Consider the following 13610-nt stretch of genomic DNA (forward strand, 5'->3'; position numbering starts at 1 on the left):
ATAACGGCGGGGGACACTAGAAATGTACCCACCTGAAGAATCGAAGCCGGGGCTTCGGCGTGACGAACTAACGCTTTAACCACTAGGCTACCCCACCGCCCCTCCACAGTTGAATGTTGATCTGAGACGGTAGAAGCTGCAGTGGTTGCGATACATCCTTTTATTTCCTTGTTTCCAAGGAAACGAAACTCCATGTCTGTGATTACCGGCCGGGGTGTTGCTTGTTCAGATTGATCTGGTAAGTAGACTCGACTTGGCGTTGATATGTGGTATCAGCAATCAACAGGGCAAACACAGGCCCGGAAAATCCTATCACCTCAGGTCTTGAGAATCAACAGCTTGGCATATTCCCGGTTTTCTAATAAAGTTAATCCTTTGAATTGTACAGTATGACGTACTTTACCAAATCACGTAATCGCATCAAATACACCTAACAAAACCAAATGAAAAACATTGTCAATACGTGTCAAACAGTACATATCACATCTTCCCGAGGCAAGGGAGCTAAAGTGGAAACTGGACTCTTAATGTCAGTTAACTCCCTTGCCTCGGGAAGATGTACATATCACAGTCAGTACTGCGTGAGTGAGTGAGTGAGTGAATACGGTCTCACCCTGCATTTAGCAATATCCTGTGTCGGGGAGCACCAAGAATGCACATCACGCGTAATATATAAAACGTCAATGCAAGCGAATAACCAGTCTTGATTATCCACCGGAACAGATTCCATTTGGCGTAAAAGGCAAAATAGCTGTGAAAATTATATGAATGGTCCACTTAAAATCAGTGATGACACCAGGTGTTCGCGTAAAGGGCAAGCGTGCCCTTCCGGTAGCTTATGTGGGAAATGGAATAGAGGCCGGGCGAACGCTCAATCAACCAGACGAACCACTGTACCCTTAGCAGTAGAGGGAGCATGGGTGGCCCAGTCGTCTGAGTCGACGCGATTCGCTGTGCAGAGTTGCGTCCCTTGGGCACGCCAGAAACCTATGATTGTGGGTTCGAATCCCGGTTCGCCCCTGTGATGTTTCTAGGTTTGTCAGCACCATACCCGTGCTCCTGGGTTTCATTGAAGTGGTAAACGTCTGAGACCTGCATCACTTCGGGTTTTCCTCCCACATTAAGCTGACACGCTGTGATATAACTGGAATACTGTTAAAAGCGGCGTTAAACCCAACTCACCCACTTAGCAGTAGATATATGCTTCGGTTGTTATGCAATAACATAATAAGTGATGCACCCAGCTTTCGGATAAACACAGATGGTTGTCATCAAACAATTAACGCCCTTTTGTTTTCAAATGTTTTCTCTGTTGCCATTTCTTAATGTTATCTACATATCTTTCATGGTCTTAGCGTTATCCACATTTTATGTACAACTTACAACTTGCGTTTCTTTTGCGGTTGAGTATATATTTTTCAAACTCCCAAACTGTCAAAAGGCTCCAGTTCACCACTAATCCTATCTTGTGCCAAAGTAGGTGAAGGAATATTAATTGTACGGTTTTAAAGAACTGTTCTGGAAACGAGCGCTACCACCATTACCAGCGTAAGTAAAAAAAAAATATTACTTCACTTATGAAATCTTTCACATCTAGAATCTAAAATAACAAAGTGTATTAATTATGGAAATCTGGAATCAAAGACGTATATTCGTCTTTGCTGATATTAATCAAAACCTCACTCCTGGAATTATTCTCGTTATTTTATACTTTCTTTGGATATTGTTTGATGTCAGAGTGTTGGTCGGTAGTTTTTAAGACAAAATATGCTGGTTTAACTCACCCTCGCCACTAGAATTTAATAGCATTGTAAAAGAAGGTTCGTTTCTGCAGCTGGTATCAAGCATACATAGTCGTTGCGATATGACTAATCATGGACACTTAATATATTTAGGGTCCATGGACTAATACGCTGCCGTTAGATTTTACCCTAATCACTGTAAACACGGAGAATTCGGATTCCGTTTCCAGCTTGAGATAAGTTTTTGAGTCAACCAAGAAAAAGATGGCGGCCAATCTGTATACTATTTTGCTGTATTTGGTTGAACTGTGATTCTCTGGTGAATGTTTTGGGTAAAGTTGGTATCTTTGGGTAAACACTAGGCCTATCAACGCTCTACCTAGTACCTTGTTTATTTGAGAATATATTATGTCTTACTAGGTAATAGTTCCTCACGATTTTAAAAGCAAGAACCCGATAGGCCTATGTCTTGAAACCTGGAGTCGAGTGTAGTAGATGTCAGCCTTTCCTAGTTTGCAAAGGACACGTATTAATTTTCTTGTGTAAGTTACAGCTAGGGTAATGAGTTCATTTAGTTAGCTAACATTATTCCAGAGGACCACGGATACAATTTAGGACATCAGATGAGATTGGTCGGCCCTAAATGTTGACAAATATAATTTTTTTCCATTTCAGGTTTATATTGTTTTGCTTTTTGTTTTGCCAGAGTTACATGTATTTCATTTGTGACAGGCTTGTAAAGAACGAAATACTTTGTTGTTTGGATTTTTTATATGCATTGTTGCATGAAGTACAATGTTAATATGTCTGAATTTTTAGAAAATGAAGAAAGGCAAAAGATTCTAAATTTTTGACAAAATAATGGTTTTCTCCCCATTTCGCTTGCTATGGACACATAGTACTGCTTCATTTAACATGTTATATAAATGACTGCACTACTGTTTAGTTTAGTTGTGCCTTTGTACACTACAACCTGCTTCTTGTTTTGTTTCAGGTGGCGAATTTCTTTAATGCAGTGTTCGTGTACCTGATGTAGAACTGTACCAAATGGAAATTGTACTCAAATCGTCCCAGGTCTAAGACAAAATGGATGACCTTGCATGAATCTGAAAGGAAATTCCGAATTAGTATCTGTACATGGCATACCCATTTTGGACTGATTGTCCTAAATCTTAGCACATTACAGAGACTACTGTGTCAGTTTGAAAAACACAATGCCAGTGAATACTGTTGTTACTTGTACTGATTAACAGACACTGTTACTCAAGAAAACTTAAACATGACTGAGGAGGAAGGGAAAGGTCTTATTGCTACAGGGAAAACCTTTGAAGAACTTGCTGATGAATACTTGGGCGACACCGCAGGGTCTGAGATAGGAGATGATGATTTGGGTGATCTGGCAGAGAAGTATCTGACAGACTTGGTCACAGTTGACTTAGGGGAGAAGACATTCAGTTGTTCTGGGGTTTCAGACAGTGAGAAGGCTACTTCAGAGAAACCAGCCTCGTCTAGTACGCTGGAAAAAGATGCTGCTGTTCTTCCTGCTGCTTTCGGTAAGGATGCATATGGTGTAAAAGTCCTTGCTTTCAGTGTCTGATTCAAAATTGTCAGTGTCATTAGCAAGGGAGTTTTCTTTCTTACAGCCTGGCAGGTTAGAATCAATTTAATCTATCCCGACAGAAATGTTATCAGCCATGGGAATGTAGGCAGGCAGCTATTTCGGACACTTCATGCCTTGGAGAAAGTAATAAGGAACAACAAAATTCTTTTGTAGTGTTAAAGGACATGAAGAAAGCAAAAACAATTTATCATTTATGGGTAAATAAGGAAACAGAATGTTTGTTCTATCTGCATGGTAGGTGGCTGATTTTAGTGATAATGACAAATTGTTTTGTAGAATTTACAGCATGAATTGTTTGTCTTTGATATGTTTTAGCTTAGATATAAGCTTGTTTAGATACCTGTTACCATGGTTACAAATCTTAAATCTGAATTATTTGCCGGAGATATTTTCACTGTTATGGCTTGCAAAATATGTGTATGTCGTTTGATGTATAATATATAGCGAGTCTGCACATCAACATCTTGTATTTCTATCAGTACCTGATTATTCTAATGATGCTTCAATCATCTCAACGCACTGCAATTCACTGTGCAAAGTGAGTCCCTAGGGCATACACAAAGGTATGATTGTGGACTCCCAGTTCTGCTTGATCACGGTTGTTTTCTAGGTTTGTCAGTACCATACCTGTGCTCATTGGTTTCATTAAAGTGATGAGCCGTGAAGATCCAGGGTATAATAGGTCTTCAGCATCTCATGCTTGCCGTAAAAGGCGACTGACGGGATCGGGTGGTCAGCCTTGCTGACTTGGTTGATGCATGTCATCGTATCCCAATTGGATGGTTGCTTGTCGTAAGAGGCTACTAACGGGATCGGCTGGTCAGGCTCGCTGACTTGGTTGATGCATGTTTTTGATCCCAATTGCGCGGATCGATGCTTATGATAATTATCACTGGATTGTCTACTCCAGATTCAATCATTTACAGACCGCCGCCATATAGCTGGAATATTGCTGAGTGCGGTGTTAACAACAAACCAACCAACCAATTGGGTGGATCATGGCATCAATCCCTTGATTGTCTGGTCCAGACTCGATTATTTACAGACCGCTGTCATATAGCTGGAATATTGTTGAGTGTGACGTTAAACATAAAAACCAACATTAAAGTGGTAAACATCTAAGACCTGCATCACTTTAGTCTTATCTTCCAAATCAAGCTGACATAACTGAAATATTGTTCCAAGCTATGTTAAGCCCAACTAAGTCACATTTTATATCAAACAAATGGCGAAAACCTTTCACGTCTGATAGTGCTGACTATGGCCATGAACTCTCTTACTTCCCAACTCCACCAAAGAAGAAATCATGTAAGACCTGATTCACTTTGGGCTTTTCTCTCTACTTTGTTTCCTCCCACATTAAGCTGACACATGACATGAATTGAATACTGTCTAACTCAATCACTCACTGCCTACTTCTGATGGTGATGTTATAGTTCATTCATGCATCATGTAGGATGGTAAACTGTATTATTGCGGTAGTTAATTTATAATGGATTGTAGTGGCGTACACTTACTGACCTATTAAATATGTCATACGCAAAATGTTTCTTTTCTTTGTTCAACTTTTATGACACAATTGATCGATGCTAATTTTCTTGCCGTGTTTGGTTAACAAAGTACCTGTCATTAGCGACTCAAGGGCAGGTAACGCTATATTATTGCGGTATCACTATTTTGTTGTGTGATACGAGTGGATTATTTTGTTTACATCACTTCCTGTTTTGGATTATGCTTAATCAGTATGCTTACGACATATCTTCGGTCAAGGGACTTTGTCGAAACAAATGGGTTCTTTTGTAACGAAGTTCGAATGGAGGTAGGGTAATTCCACTTCAAAAACATTCCAGAAACTATCATAAAAAAGTTAACTTGTATACTTACGAGTAGCCGTGACATAGCGCAAGGAGTCCTGTATTCGATCAAGCAATGAAACATCATGCTTAGTTTTGCATAAGTCAACAGTCGACAGGGTGTGTGGATTACGAGATTTACTGATATCGCGATGATATAGAGCCTGGATAATATGGTCATACTATACATGTTCATCATTTTAAGAAAGGACTTTGTGTTTTACAGATTCGCAAAACAAAAGAAAATCTCTGGGTTCTCCTGCATCATCTGATAGGAAACAAAGGAAAACTGAAGAACTCGGAGAGAAGGACCAGGCCAAAGAGAAACTCACTGCCAAAGTTTCACCAACAGTAACAAATACCTCTGTCAATGATAGTAAACCTGGGAATGCAACATCGGCAGAAACCAAAGGAGCATCTAGTTTAACACAAGAGGGAGGCAAACACGATAAGCCTAAACAAGTCGAAACACAATCTTTATCGGGTGGCCCTAAAACAAAAGAGTCCCGTTCAGGTGGTCCAATGCGCAGTCATGGCAGAGGGAACCATCAAGCCAAATATTCCAGGGATGCTGCAACTAGATACTCTAGGCCAGGGCACAGAGAGCAGGATAGGAGAGGGCTTTTGGGACATTTTCCTTCCAGCCATAATCATAATAATGTTATGGCTAGACCGGAGAGCCAGAACAGGAATGGACCAAGGAGTGCTAGTCATGATCAGAATACATTAAGATGGAACAGTGATCGATTACCGTATGATTCTACTTGCATCGTGGGGCCCCGTGGAGAAGGAAGAGACATTGGTAGGTCAGACTTTCGTGCAACACATCCTGAGGGTTTTGACAGGCGACAACCTCTCCTTATTGAGAATATTGATTTTCGAGGCCCACCTATACCAAATAGACAGCCTATACTGAAGAAAAGAGATGGTCTACTAGATCCCCCTCAACCATCTTTTCAAAGAAATGAGTATGTGCCTTCTGAATTGTGCAGGAGAGATGGTCTGTTAGATCCTCCTCCTCAACCACCGTTCAATAGGGAGGAGAATAGTCGGAGAAATGGTCTGTTAGATCATCCCCCTCAACCACCGTTCAGTATGGAGGAGAATAGTCGTAGAAATGGTCTGTTAGATCCTCCTCCTCAACCAGCGTTCAATAGGGAGGAGAATGGTCGTAGAAATGGTCTGTTAGATCCTCCTCCTCAACCAGGGTTCAATAGGGAGGAGAATAGTCGGAGAAATGGTCTGTTAGATCCTCCTCCTCAACCAGCATTCAATAGGGATGAGAATTTTAAGAGAGATGGTCTGTTAGATCCTCCTGAACCGTCATTCAATTGCGAAAGTAATTTTAGGAGAGATGGTCTGTTAGATCCCCCTCACCAAGCTTGCAGTAGGGAACAGAATATGCAGCCCATGATGAACAGAAGAGATGGACTGTTAGACCCTCCTCAACCGTCGTTCAATAGGGATGAACATTTTCGGAGAGATGGTATGTTAGATCCTATGCAACCATCGTTCAATAGGAATGAGAATTTTAGGAGAGATGGTCTGCTAGACCCACCTCAACCATCGTTCAATAGGGATAAGAATTTTAGGAGAGATGGTCTGTTAGACCCTCCTCAAAAATCGTTCGGAAGGGATGAGAATTTAAGGAGAGATGGTCTGTTAGATCCTATGCAACCATCGTTCAATAGGAATGAGAATGTTAGGAGAGATGGTCTATTAGACCCTCCTCAACAGTCGATCTATAGGGGTGAGAATTTTAGAAGAGATGGTCTGCAAGACCCTCCTCAACCATCGTTCGGAGGGGATGAGAATTTAAGGAGAGATGGTCTGTTAGATCCTCCACATCAATCGTTCAATAGGGATGAGAATTTTAGGAGAGATGGTCTGTTAGACCCTCCTCAACCGTCATTCAAAAGGGATGAGAATTTTAGGAGAGATGGTCTGCTAGACCAACCTCAACCATCGTTTGGTAGGGATGAAAATTTAAGGAGAGATGGTCTGTTAGGTCCTCCACATCAATCATTCAATAGGGATGAGAATTTTAGGAGAGATGGTCTGTTAAACCCTCCTCAACAGTCATTCAATAGGGATGAGAATTTTAGGAGAGATGGTCTGTTAGATCCTCCACATCAATCGTTCAATAGGGATGAGAGTTTTAGGAGAGATGGTCTTTTAGACCCTCCTCAACAGTCAATCAATAGGACTGAGAATTTAAGGAGAGATGGTCTGTTAGATCCTCCACATCAATCGTTCATTAGGGGTGAGAATTTTAGGAGAGATGGTCTGTTAGACCCTCCTCAACCGTCATTCAATAGGGATGAGAATTTTAGGAGAGATGGTCTGTTAGACCCTCCTCAACAGTCATTCAATAGGGATGAGAATTTTAGGAGAGATGGTCTGTTAGATCCTCCTCCTCAACCATCGTTTGGTAGTGATGAGAAGTTTAGGAGTGATGGTCTGTTAAATCCTCCTCATCCGTCGTTCAATAGGGATGAGAATTTTAGGAGAGATGGTCTGTTAGACCCACCTCAACTGTCGTTCAAGAGGGATGAGAATTTTAGGAGAGATGTTCCCTTAGATCCTCCTCCTCAACCATCGTTCAATAGGGATGAGAAGTTTAGGAGAGATGGGCTATTAGACCCTCCTCAACAGTCAATCAATAGGGGGGAGAATTTTAGAAGAGATGGTCTATTAGACCCTCCTCAACAGTCAATCAATAGGGATGAGAATTTTAGGAGAGATGGTCTTTTAGACCCTCCTCAACCATCTTTCAATAGGGATGAGAATTTTAGGAGAGATGGTCTTTTAGACCCTCCTCAACAGTCAATCAATAGCGATGATAATTTTAGGAGAGATGGTCTTTTAGACCCTCCTCAACCATCTTTCAATAGGGATGAGAATTTTAGGAGAGATGGTCTTTTAGACCCTCCTCAACAGTCAATCAATAGGGGTGAGAATTTTAGGAGAGATGGTCTGTTAGATCCTCCTCATCCATCGTTTGGTAGGGATGAGATTATGCAGCCTCTGTTGAACAGAACAGGTGACCTGTTAGCTCCCTTAAACAGAACATTTGTTGGGGATGAGAACAGACAGAGAGAAGGCCTGTTAGAAGCCCCACACCCAACATTCGGTAGGGAGGAGAACAAGTCGGCCATGTTGTTGAACAGAAGAGACAGTCTACTGGATCCCCCACACCCACCCTTAACATGGGATGAGAATAATAGGAGAGATGGTCTGTTAGATCCTCCACAACCATCCCTTGGTAGGGGTGAGAACAGCCAGAAAGATAGCCTGTTATATCCCAGACACCCTGTGCCAACACCAAACAGAAGAGGTCTGTTAGATCCCCCTCTTGCCACGACTCTCAGCAGGGATATGTGTCATTTTGATTACAAAGGGGATGGCAATGAACGACAGGTACACAGATCACACCCCAAGCCTCATCTCCCAAGAGGTGATCAAGGCAATGGTGGACAGTCTGTGAACCAGAGGCCTCACCATCAGCCTGTTGAAGAACCCCCCAAAGCATCCTGCAGTGTTAAGGAAATGCAGAGGACGGATGCAAGGAAACCTAGAGAGTTCAGGCGAGGTGTAAGTGTACATGAATTCGTTACCAAGTTAGTATTGAGTACGTTCAGCACAACTAGAAGTGCTACATTGACAGTTGGAAAATACAGCATGCCAGCAAACTGTCAATCTGCTGTTCCTCCTGAGATCAACTTTCAACTGTTAAAAAGACTTCCAAAGAATATTCAGAATGCGAACACCGTGTTAATGGATTGTCAGCGATGGCTTGCAAGAGGTATGACCCCATTAGTCACACAAGTCAGTATGTTTGGCAAGGCGCCCCAGACTTCAGGTGAGGTTTGTCGGAGAACGACTGATTCATTGAGGATTTTGGCCTGTGCCTGTGTCAACATCTCCAAAGCGAGACGCCTGCTGATGAAATGTCACCTGCCAGAAAAATATGGAGTCTTGTGCAAAATGTCCAACTCTATCACCAGCTATCTGTTTGGTGATAAAGTTGATGAAGATATTCGCTGGATACAGGCAGGAACCTCTAAGAGCAAGATGCTAAATGGACCCAATGAAGAAGCTCACATTCCAAGAATTAAGAGTGATCTTCTTCGGGATGAAAACATTGATGAAGATGTGGCCAATATGGTCAACAGGGCATGCACAAAAGAAGGGATTGTGAAAGATTTGCGAGAAAAATATAAGATACCTTCAAACCTAAACTGTATGACACCCCCAAAGCTCAACCATGAGATATCTAGCATGCTTCCTGCTGCATGTGTGGACTTGGACAGCAAGCTGCACGATGTCCAGTTGTCAACATCTGAAGCTATGGTCCCTGGGGTGTACTTGCTGGAGAGAATTCATGAGAAGATGTATAATGACTGTGAGGCTTTGGGGATGCTTACTGATGCCTTAGCTCTCTTGGGAGATGCTATGTTTCAGTACAATAACCTCCGGATGGAACTCTTCAAGGAGAACCTGCCATTGCAGCTTCAACAGGAGTGTGTTTGGGGTGGTAGAGAGGCTGACAGTAAGGCTCCAGATTGCAAATAATGAGCTGGTCACAGTCAGGGTCTTAGGAGGAGAGGGTAAGGTCATGAGAGATGTTGGGTCAGAGGGAAGGTTTGATATAGAGACAGATTACATTAGGAAAGAAACCAGGAAAGGTGAAAGGTACAGGTGAGGTTAGATTAAAGGGAGGTGAGGTGGGAGGAAAGGTGTGGGCGAGGCTGGAAAAAGGAGTTAGGTGAGGTTAGAAGAATATATGTGAGCTTAGATTATGGGTACAGGTGTGATTAGAATAAGGGGATAGGTTAGGTTAGAGGAAAGGTATTGATGAGGTGAGAGGAACGGGGCTGGTGAGGTTAGATAAAAAGTGAGTAGGTGAGGTTAGACTAAGGGGATGGGTGAGGTTATCCGAAGGGGATTGATGAGGTTATCTGAAGGGATAGGTGAGGTTAGGATGAGGGGATGGGTGAGGTTATCTGTAGGGATAGGTGAGGTTATCTGAAGGGGATAGATGAGGTTATCTTAAGGGATAGGTGAGGTTAGGCTAAGGGGATAGGTGAGGTTATCCTAAGGGGATAGGTGAGGTTAGGCTAAGGGGATAGGTGAGGTTATCCGAAGGGGATAGGTGAGTTTATCTGAAGGGATAGGTGAGGTTAGGCTAAGGGGATTGGTGAGGTTATCCAAAGGGGATAGGTGAGGTTATCTGAAGGGATAGGTGAGGTTAGGCTAAGGTGATAGGTGAGGTTCCCCGAAGGGGGTAGATGAGGTTAAAGGATGAGAGGTTGAGATTAGAATGTGTACTCAGATGAACATGCCATACACGACTGCTGAGCAATTAAAACATTGAAGAAAGTGAAAATTTTGTGATGATGAGGATAGACTGTATGCAGGAAATAATGTTTTGTATTAATTTATGAGAGGCATTGCAACTTTTAGTTTAGTGTTATGTCCCTTAGGTTCCAGGATACACTGGTTGTGATTTGATAACAGGAACCAGTGCATCATGACCCTTGAGTTCTCCTGATGTTACGGTGTGTGTAGGAATCATTCAGACACTTGACATGTAGTTTCCCAATTTGACCGTTCATCATGTCATCGATGTGTGAAATGAGGATCAGATGGTCACAATGTCTGACCATAGTGATGCATGTGACTAGCTTAAGCTTTATGTAAAAGCCCTGCGATGTTGCTGGAATATTGCTGACTCTGCTTTTATGGGACATTCAATTCTCTGTATGCAAAATGTAAAACTTGCTTCACATCCTTCAATATTGGCTTATTGTTGTTTATAGTGATGTAGACATTGGCTAAGTTTTGAAATGTACAACATGCTTTGTACTGAGAGGGAGAATGGAAATTTGTTGATAGAGAAACATGATTGATATATATGGTCTGTGTTATAGGACTGTTGATTGAGTTTATATTGTATGTACAGCCATGAAACATTTAATGTTTTTTCTTGGTGCAGAAATGAGTGGAAGTTTTTTTGTCAACATATTTTCTTTTCACAATATGTATGAATGGCTTTGTTAAGGGATCTTTGTACAGCAAAGCTAACCCTTTCCTAAGTTTAGCAGTGGTCAAGAATATTCTTTTAACAGTTCAATTTAGTGGAATGATTAGGTCATACTGATTTGGAAAGAAATAAGGGAATTTCTTACATTGATATCCTCTAGATGTATCATCTGAGGGAGGACGGGCAGAAGCCTTAAGGTGCTTAAAATTAGATGTGCAGAGTTGTAGGGCTGGGACAGATAACTCGGGTACCCACAGTACTATGCGGACCCATGGTTAGTCACGTGATTTATTGTTTAATGACAAAAAAAATCACTTTAGCACAGTGGTTACATTACAAGTCGCCAATATTCGCATTTCTTTCAGATGATGCACACATTCCTTTTGACTTGCAATGTTTGAGTAAAGATAAAGCTTCAGTCATCTTCAGTGTACAAATGATCTGATCATTTGATACATGTACATAAGTAACTTTTGTTATGGTTGCGGGGAAAAAAATCCAAATCGGACATTTTGTACCCAACTTTTGAGACCTACAGTAGGTACTTGGCTAGGGTTGGGGAATAGGGGGCACAATGCATCACTATGGTACCTGGGTAGTAAATCTGGACCCGTCCCAGCCCTACAGAGTTGTTACCCTTGTGGAGTTGCTTCCCTTTTGTGGATGAGCATTGCACTTTTTGGCTGTGTAGAGTTGCTTCCCTTTTGCGGATGAGCATTGCACTTTTTGGCTGTGTAGAGTTGCTTCCCTTTTGTGGATGAGCATTGCACTTTTTGGCTGTGTAGAGTTGCATCCCTTTGGTGGATGATCATTGTACTGTTGGTTGTGTCACGTTGTGTCCTTACAGTTGCTAGAGCCACTGTCCATGAGTGCAAATCATACATAAGCCTTTGTCTGGTCCTTGTGTTCATATTCCACAATAGTGGTATATCATTGAAATCTGATCATATGGGATTTCTTCCGACTGCAAAACGTCTGAAGCAGTCTTAGGTAGGGGTGAAACGATACAGCATATTTACGTCAAGTCAGGTGGAAACTTCTTAACTATAAATATTTCAGAGCAGGTTCCAAAGGAAAAGCCAGCTGCAGACATGTTCATAGTGACTGTTCTTAGTTGTGAACTTGAAAAGCTAATTACAACACATTTTGCAAAATTTGTCTAACAAAAACGCTGGATTGGGGGTCATGAATAACTAGTAAGTGATTTATTTTAGAAAGTGTATCGCTTTGTATCGATACAGAAAAAACAACATGCGTCGTATCATCCCATGAAAACTCAATGCACAGGGCATCAGTGTATTGTTTCATCCCAATGTTAGGCACATCTAGGGCTGGGACGGGTAACTCAGGTACCCGGGTTGGGTGGGTACTGAGTAGGACCCGGGTACTCATAGGACTACCCAGACCCGTGGTTAGTCACATGATATATTGTGTAATGACAAAAATTATCTAGAACCCTATGGTTACACTACAAGTCACTAATTTTCGCATTTTTTTCTGACTATGCACCATTCCTTCTGACTTTATATATGGTAGAATAAAGATAATACGTCAGTCAACTTCAGTGTATGCATGACCAGATCGTTTAACACGTGTATCTAAATACATTTTGCCAGGGCTATTGTAAAAAATGCCCAATCGGACATTTTGTACCTATCTCTCGAGACCTACAGTGGGTACCCGGGTAGGGTCGTGTAATAAGGGCATGGGTACACGGGTAGTAAATTTGGATTCGTCCCAGCCCTAGGCACATCCCCTCAACTGTCTTGAGATACCTTGTAAAACTGAAATACTATACAAAGGGGCCTTAAACCATGACTCAGGCAAACCACTCCCCACACCACTCGTACATACCATTTCCACGAGTCTTGTCTTCTTCATAACATTAATACTGAATTCATATCCCTTATTTCTTTGCTATCAGTGTCTATTTGGTATACTTTATCTGACATTCAGTTTCAAAATACTGATGTTAAACATTGTATTTGTATTTGTCTCTGTTAATGTTCACAGGAAGAATGATTTCAAATTGCATTAATGATTTATGTGACTGTAATAAACATCATGTCTTACACCATACAAATTAAAACTAATCATGTGTCTGTTTTTTTGTTATTTATTTTCCCAAGTATGAAGTAACACAAGGCATACATACCAAAAAATATGAGTACACTTTTCTGTTTGGGAGCAAAAATAAAGAACATCAGTGCTGAAATCCTCTTAGTCTCTCTGAGGAATAGGCCATCAGAGTGTACTGCATTATGTAGTAATATAACAGCTGCAAGATAAATCCTGAAGAATAATGAAAATGTGGTGTGGTTTATTTCCCGATGAAATATTGTCCTATC

At 41.5% G+C, this 13610-nt stretch overlaps 1 protein-coding gene across 4 annotated transcripts; it reads left to right on the top strand.

Moving 5' to 3' along the window:
• Positions 1–1993: 1993 nt before the first annotated feature.
• Positions 1994–13362, top strand: LOC124118747. 4 transcript variants are annotated; one of them, XM_046480995.2, is made up of 3 exons: positions 1994–2074; positions 2737–3295; positions 5443–13362. In XM_046480995.2, exons 2-3 carry the CDS (start codon positions 3022–3024, stop codon positions 9789–9791), a joined length of 4623 nt encoding a protein of 1540 aa, XP_046336951.2. In that variant the 5' UTR covers positions 1994–2074; positions 2737–3021; the 3' UTR covers positions 9792–13362. The 4 variants fall into 4 exon arrangements, with proteins under 4 accessions (XP_046336951.2, XP_046336954.2, XP_046336952.2 ...); XM_046480998.2 differs by having other exon boundaries at positions 2000–2061; XM_046480996.2 differs by having other exon boundaries at positions 2006–2284.
• Positions 13363–13610: the final 248 nt, after the last annotated feature.

The sequence above is a fragment of the Haliotis rufescens genome, unplaced genomic scaffold, assembly GCF_023055435.1.
Source record: "Haliotis rufescens isolate VD_foot unplaced genomic scaffold, xgHalRufe1.0.p SCAF_2, whole genome shotgun sequence".
NCBI classification, from domain to species: Eukaryota; Metazoa; Mollusca; class Gastropoda; order Lepetellida; family Haliotidae; genus Haliotis; species Haliotis rufescens.

Coding starts and splice junctions, on each gene's coding strand:
- LOC124118747 (XM_046480995.2), top strand. CDS start 3,022: ATGACTGAGGAGGAAGGGAAAGGTCTTATTGCTACAGGGAAAACCTTT. Junction 3,296..5,442: donor TGTTCTTCCTGCTGCTTTCG/GTAAGGATGCAT, acceptor TGTGTTTTACAG/ATTCGCAAAACAAAAGAAAA.